Genomic DNA, 8,173 nt, shown 5'->3' with positions numbered 1-8,173 from the left:
AGTTTTCTATTTCAATATATTTTAAAGTATAATTTATTTCAGTGATGGAAAAGCTGAATTTTCAACATCGTTACTCCAGTCTTCAGTGCAACATGACCTTTCAGAAATCATTATAATATGCTGATTTATTTTAGAAACAGTTAATTATTCATTATTATCAATATTATATAATATAATATAATTATTTATTTTTTTGCAACCTGTGATTTTTTCCTTTTTTCAGGATTCTTTGAGTAAAAAAAAAAAATAATTCAAATAAAATTTTAAAATGTATGTGTATATATACATATATATATACATACATACATATACATATACATACATATATATATATATATATATAAGCCCCCAAAAAAGGAAACAAAAAACAAAAAAGTCTCATAGCTTGTGCACTAAAAGTCAAAAGTCTCAATTTTTTGTATGAGGGAAAAGTCCTTTAAGTCATTTTTAATGACTGCATATTAAAATGTTCCCTCCGTCTTCACTCCCTGTAAATATGGCGACTCAAGATGTTAATGACAAGACATCAAAAAGCAATTATGTTTGATGTTTTGATGAAAAACTTGTCTTTAGGCACTTTATTTGACTACAAATTGCCATTTTTGTAGCTCTGCAACCCCCCTTCCCATTCACTGTATCCAAAAGAGCAGTGTAAACAACAGAGCCTCACAGATTTGGGTGAGAAAATGACTGAATTTTCCTTTTTGAATGAGCTATTGCTTCTAATGAACATCAGCACTTCAGCTGCTCTTTTAGACATACATTGCTGATGATTCAGCTCCGCCACACCTGCCTCGACATGTAACGCAAACATGATTAACATCTGCGAAACAGAAGAACGTCAGAGATGTGTGTTATCAACAAGCACACACACACAAACGCGAAACCTCGCGGGTTCACGGGGTGCCCCTGGCAAACAGCGTTAAAGGGAAAATCCTCTAGTAAAAAGATGCCTTCAGTCGGAGTGGCTGCAGTACCATCTGCTAAAACCAGACCATCTGCTTATCACACACACACACAAACACACATTCAGAATCTGTCCAAGACATTTCAGCTATACACTGTATTGACATACACTCCATTAAACATGATTCTACTGCACTACATACACTAGTGTTTGATTTGTAATGCCTCACTTTGACTGCATTTATTTGATCAAAATTACAGCAATATTGTGAAATATTATTGTAATTTCAAATAGCTGTTTTATGTGTGAATATATTATAAAATGTAATTTATTTCTATGATCCAAGGCTGAATTTTCAACATCATTACTCCAGTCTTCAGTGTCACATATTTCAGAAATCATTCTAATATGTTGATTTGCTGCTCAAGAAACATTTCTGATTATTTTCAATGTTGAAAACAGCTGTGCTGCTTCATTTTTTGTGTTAACTCTAATATTTTGTAAAATAGAAATCTTTTGTAATATTCAGAACACCCTTACTGTCACTTTTGATCAATTTAACAAGTCCTTGCTGAATAAAAAACAAAAAATTATTTGAAAAAAAACCAAAAAATAACTTTTGAATGGTAATTAAAAATAAACCAACAACCCAAAATGAAAAATAAACTCCTTATTAAACTTGAAATTACATTCTCAACCTATTTCAAATGAAATCTAGGGCATGATTTGATCTTATTTATCAGGAATTTAGAATAACATGCACAGATAAAATGTTCACAATACGAGCAGAACCATGTATATTTAGGCCTAAATGTAAGATTTATGTATTTAAGTCATGCATCAATTAAACAGGTCAGATTTCTGTAATAGCAACAATAAACCAAAAGTGTTTTAAATACACAATAACCAGCTTTATATATTTATAACAAATAAATCCAATTTGTTTTAATCTTTTACATTTTAAATAAATAGTTCACCCAAAAATAAAAAAACTCTCCCTCAAGCAATCGTGTATATGACTTGTTTCTTTCAAGCAAATACAATCAGTGTTATATTAAAAAAAAAAAATGTCCTGGTTCTTCCAAGCTTTATAATGGCAGTGTAAAAAGTTAATCCATCCATCATAAAAAGTACTTCACACAGCTCCAGGCTGTTAATAAAGGTTTATAAACCATAATCTCTAGCTTCCGTTAACCGTCATATTCTTGTCTACGAGACAGTGGGGTTTATATGCAGAATGTAGGCGAAAGTGGTGCCAAATGCAGAGGCGCAGAGGAGAGAGCAAAACAAAACAGAAGTCAAGAATTAGAAGTACAAAACGAGGATTTGGAGGAAAAAAAAAAAAAAAAAAACAATGTTGGAGGATTTCAATACAAGCCAAAAGGAGACTGGTTTTCCTTCAGTGTAAACAAAATGTGGTTATCATTCACTGGAAAACCACTCACTCATGAATACACACACTCAAAAAAAATACCTTGCTCAGTGAACTTAATTAAATTAAGGCAAACTTTTCAATGTAATTAGTTATAAAATAGTTCAGGTTCATACAAGAAGATCAAAACAAGTTCAGTTAAACAAATTATGTTTAGTTGGCTCAACAAAACATCTGTTTAATTGAACATGATTTAGTCTTGTTGTATGGATTAAGTATTTAGTTAATTTAATTAGGTTCACTGGACAAACTATTTTTTTATTTTTTGTATTTAGCAATGTTTGCATGTTAACAATAACTTCAAAGTATTTACCAATAACATAACAATAACTTAAGAATAATTTCATGCATAGTTGAGTAAAAAAAAAACAAAAAAGAAAAAACAAAAACAAAAACTGATCTCAGAACAACCGTTGCATTTTAAGAATTCTAACATGTAATTTTCTTTCATTAAAAACACTTAAAATGACCATTTTTGTCAACCCCATGCAAAGCATGCTGGGGACTACACATCCACTTTTCAGTTAGTTATGTCATCAAAAATGATTCATGCAGTCCCAACATAAAAAGATAAAGCTCAATTAATTTTTTACAAATTTAAGTGGACTGAACATAATAGAAATAGGTAAGAAAATTTCAAGAATTTAGTTGTTTCTGCTCATTTTAACCAAATAATTTAAACTAGCATTATGCATATGACAGTTAGCCAATGCTTATTAATTTACCAGAGACATGAGAGTACTTTTAATGATGGATAAAGGCATTTTTTGGGCTTTAAAATCTTAACACCCATTCACTGCCATTATAAAGCTTGGATGAGCCTGGACACTTTTTAATATGTGACCCTGGACCACAAAACCAGTCATAAGGGTCAATTTTTTTAATAAATCTGAATAAATAAGCTTTCCATTGATGTATAGTTTGTTATGATATGACAATATTTGGCTGAGATACAAATATTTGAAAATGTGGAATCCGAGGGTGCAAAAGTATCAGAATATTGAGAAAATCACCTTTAAAGTTGTCTAAACGAAGTTCTTATCAATGCATATTACTAATCAAAAATTAAGTTTTGCACTGATGCATGACTGACAAATGTTAAATCTGTTATCCAAATGCATGTACTTCAAATACTTAAATTTAGGCTTTAATATTTTTTTTTTTGAGCGTGCAAGTAGCCGATTTGACGTCTCATTGATCTTAAATCACCTGATGAGGTGATGCTGGCATGCACGTGTTTACCTGCGTTCTCTATGTGGGATAGGCTGCTGTTGCTGCTGCTGGCGTGTGATGAAAGTGGTTCCCCACACCGGACTGCTGTGGCTGGTCCTGAGCCAGCCCATCGGAGCGGCCGGCGGGAACGAAGCCGTACCGAACCCGTGATCTGATTCCCTGTCCGTGGTCAGAGACGACGCAGAACTCCCCATCGCCACGAGCAACTTATAAACACACACGCTGCGTCCCTCTGTTTGTCTTTCATGCACATAAATACACTCGAACACAAAGGTCAACGCTTCTTAGGCTCAGTTCCGAAAGTCAGACATCTCCTCTAGTCTGCCAGAGATCAACATCAGGAAGTGACTGTGATCACGCGAGTCTAAAAACGTTCACAGGATCCACGAGGGCCGTGGGCCCTTCGGCTCAACGGGCCTCAGGTGGCGTTTAACCTGCCGTAACCTCACCTGAGAGGAAGGACGACACTTTGGGGATGGCGGTACAACACATTACTGAAGCACTTGAGACGAAAACACCCCGTTTACGGGATTAAAAGAGGAACTTTGACGCAGCGAGAAAGTTTCCAGTCTCCATTCCCGTCTTGTTTTTCTATGCGTCTGCTTGAGTCACGGCGCAGTCCCTCTAATCATGTTCGCTGCCTGTCTCTCTCTCACTCCCTGTCTGTCTGTGGCTCATCTTTCCGCAGCTGTCACTGGGATTACGATGCGTCACATTTCATCCAGCCTACAGAAGCAAATATTCCTTTCATCGCAAACAAACATCAGCGTCCAGAGAACAAGCATATGAATCTGAGTGCGTCCACGCATGCGAGTGAGTGCATGTATGTGTGCATGCATTTAATCAGCGATGCATGCCAAGAGCAATTTTAAAAACACAGTACAGTACAACCTGTTAAAAAGTACTTCTAAAGGACAATTCAGATTGTTTAAACAGGTAAAAAAAAAAATATATGAATAGGCTAAATTAGACTTGTGAAAAATATTTTTTAAATACATTTCTTAAATGAAATTTTAAGGTATTTTTGTTGATAGCGACAACTAATATTACAGTTTGCATGCTTAAAAAAATAAGCTTAATATTTTATATTTACGATCAGGCACTAAAACTATTTTAACAATCAGTAAACAGGATGGATAACTTTATAAAAATGACACCTAACATTTTTGAAAAATCATGATAATATCTGCTATTACCAGTTTAGCCACCAATATACGGTCCACCCTAGTTAACACAGAAACAACATAACATGTATACGACTATGCATGCATGCATATGTGTGTGTGCAAACCCCTATCTAAGTATCAGTGCTATGCGACTGCGCATACATGTATGCATGCATGCGTGTCTCCAGCATCAGTGGACTCGGATGACATAGAGAGAGGGTTTCTGACCCAGTGGAGGCCCTCAGCGGGTCAGACTGCAGGTGCTGCAGTGAATCTCGTCCTGCTTGCACAGATCCAGCTGCTCATCTCATCCGAGTCTCATCTAAAGCTCATGCAGATGTTCATAACGTGACAGCAATGGCTGTGAAGGTTCTCATCTGTCTCTCCAGACACCGGAGTATCAAGTTTGACACTCAGATCGTGACTATGAATATTTAACGGCGCAGAGAGGCTCGGATGAGGTGCAGTGGTCTCGGGCCCGGTGAGGACATGAGCGCTCCGGTTCCGCCGGTTCTCCGGTCCGATGTGGGTCTCAGCTGCGGTCGAGCGTCAAAAGGATCGGGATGGATGATATAAGCAGATCCATGCGGCTGAAACGCTCCCGTCCGGGGATGTTCGGTGCGGTTGGGGTCCCGCGCGGTTCCGTGTGCCGGTTCGGTCACTTATGATTCGGCTGGAGCGGATGATGATGATGCTGCTGCTGCTGTCGCGCACCGCATAAACACACACAGCAGCCAAACTGCAGCGGTGCTTTCATGCATCTCCTCGCGGGACTCATGATGACAGCATGCGTGCGTCTAAAGCGCAGTCTGATGTGCATGCATATGCTGCGGCTATTTATTTGATTCGGTCCTTAATTCATCCTGTTTCTCTTCAGCACAGCGAGGATTACGGCGAGTCAGCAGCGCGCATGCGCACATTCGACGCTCAGCCTCTGCTAGAGGATTCGGATTCTCTCATTTTTCTCATGCATAAATATACACTAATCTTCTAGACTATAGGTGGGTGAAGCTCACAAAGCCTGTTAAGAGCACGTCTGGGTCATATTTCGTCTCAAAATCATAAGACCACATATCTAATAAAAAAATATATTTAAAAAAAAAAACTATTTCCGAATTACAACATTATTTTGTTTGAGATTTAACATGAATTTCCAATCAAAATGTCTTGAGAAGACTTGATGGATACAAAAAGAATAAATAAATAGGTTTAATGAGCTTTGACGAACTTATTTGGACGTGGAGGTCAGTCGTGTGGTATCTTATACATTGTAAAGCTACTAATTTCTTCCTTATTTTGAGACATGCTGAAGATTTCAAATTAGTGCATTATTAAATGAGAAGACATACTCCACTGTACAGCATGTGGGAAACATTTACAGGCAAGAACTGCTTCTTAGATGCATTATTAAATAAATGCAAACTGGAAAAAGATGTCCTGAAAAAACCCAGAAACTGGGGCTGTGATCAATGTCATAAGTATGATTAATTAATTGCGCAATGCCTTGTTCATAGGAACATCCTCAAGGTGAATTCAAGCAGTAGGCCAATTATGTGTTTAGACAGTTTGTTGGTCTATTGGGTGTGTTTAATACATGTTTTAGTTCTTTAGTATTCAAAGTCAATTACAGGAAGTTTTCATGCTAACTGTTACTGCAATTTCGCTGTAACTCAACTCATATAACCAGTCTGACAAGATCTTACGCACGCATACAACACGGCTACAGATTCTTGTGGGGTGAGAGAGCTGACGTGTGAGGAAAACATACTGAAACCACAACAGACTCCATTATGGACTGTGTTAACAATGACAAAACATGCATACAATATTTAAGGCATGTGACACTGACGACTGCAGATTCTGGAGAAAATGCGTCACGGGTGAAACACACACACCTTTATCCAGTCTCCCTGAGCTTATACATTAGACTTCTACTGACCTGATATTATGCTAACTGTACTCAAACTAAAACATTATTTCAACATTTCCTAAGTTAGCTAATTAAGAACACACTAACACCTGTTTCACTGCATATTCAGTGCCAACTGACACATGAGAGACAAGCTAACAACTGGATGTACTAAAACTACACTCACACTAATAAAAAAATGAACATGATCTGATAGAAAAAGAAACAGAACTGAGAACTACAGAGAGTGAAAGTTTTTCAGTCTGAATGAGGAATTGATGATGATTGATCAGGATGTTTCTATTATTCATAACCATGATTCCTATAACAGACTCATCACACACACACACGCACACATTTCATTCAGCTCAACAGTTGCATGTTTTTCACACCACTGATTAAAATACCAAGGACATTTCCACATCTCCGAATTTACTTCCTAGTTCTGAAGCATCAGCATTAAACCAGAGGCTAAACCAGCACTTAACCTATAACCAAACCAGAGGTTAAACTATTGGGAAATCAGCGTTCGAGTTTAGAACGAAGAGTTCTTTCAGTGACAGAGTGTTACATTGTATCACTTCGCCAGGGAAGTTGAAAAGAAACAAACGACACAATGTAACATTTGATTCGACTGTCTCTCGAGCAATTAAAGAGACAGAACGCGCCAAAACACACCGTATAGAAATGCATATACATCAGATTACCTATAGTTTTACATATGATGCTTGTTATGATCTATTTAATCCGCGTTTCGAAAAGTGATCTTACTTGTGAAGCACAGGCAGACCTTTGGATGGACCGATGATCTTCTCTTCCTTGATTTGCCCGTTTAACTTTCCCTTCTGTTGTCCGAAACGATTCATTTCTTCCCCAAAACCTTCAAATAAACGCGCTCTCCACGAGCTCTCTTTTCCTCCGATCCATGCTCGTTTGTGGATGAGTTGATGTGTGATCTGGCTGGTTTGATCTACTGCCTTAATCTCGCAGGGTTCCTCATGCTCCTCTATGGAAATAATCACAAGAAACAGATCGTCGTAAATCCACGCTCGAACACCGCGCTGCGCTGGTAAGAATGCGTAACTCTCGTTCAGAATGCGGATTTCTGAAACTCGTTTCCCAAAATGCCTTGTGTGTATTGGAGAGAGAGGCGCATTCTCATTGGACCGCAAATGTTGTTGGCCTGCAACTGTTTCCTAGGAAACGCACGGGGTTATTCCTACAGGGGGCGCGCTGCGGCCCAAAAACCCGAATCCTCATTGAGCCGCGTTCAAATCCCACGGATTTTATGTGTTGTAAATATTTGTTTATGGAAAAACCGTATGTTTTTAAATCTACGATTTACAAAGATTCATATCTTAAATGTAAATCACAATCTGCCTTAATAATGTTTATTAAATTATTGTTTTTTAAAACTCTCAATCAGCCAACGCAACTAAGCGTGATTGGTCCATCATGACTAGCGCTGAGAAAAGTAACAGCTATCAGGTGACGTGCCTTCGCCCTCATCAGAGTCTTAATACATT

General features: G+C 37.6%; 1 protein-coding gene across 2 annotated transcripts in view; it reads right to left on the bottom strand.

The window, feature by feature from the left end:
- The window catches only part of capn15 (calpain 15), a 32,600-nt gene extending 24,861 nt beyond the window's left edge, over positions 1 to 7,739 (bottom strand). Inside the window, exons 1-2 of one of the 2 annotated variants that reach the window (XM_051097646.1) lie at positions 4,967 to 5,870; positions 3,582 to 4,298 (exon numbers count right to left, since the gene is read on the bottom strand). In XM_051097646.1, coding sequence (XP_050953603.1) covers positions 3,582 to 3,766 — 185 coding nt within the window. In that variant the 5' untranslated portion in view covers positions 3,767 to 4,298; positions 4,967 to 5,870. Of the gene's footprint in view, positions 1 to 3,581; positions 4,299 to 4,966; positions 5,871 to 7,418 lie in introns of those variants that run through there. The other variant, XM_051097648.1, reaches the window with a different exon arrangement.
- Between the last annotated feature and the right edge of the window lie 434 nt (positions 7,740 to 8,173).

This window comes from Labeo rohita, chromosome 24 (assembly GCF_022985175.1).
Source record: "Labeo rohita strain BAU-BD-2019 chromosome 24, IGBB_LRoh.1.0, whole genome shotgun sequence".
NCBI lineage: Eukaryota > Metazoa > Chordata > Actinopteri > Cypriniformes > Cyprinidae > Labeo > Labeo rohita.
Note: the sequence above shows the minus strand (reverse complement) of the source record. Positions and strands in the feature narration are given on the sequence as shown.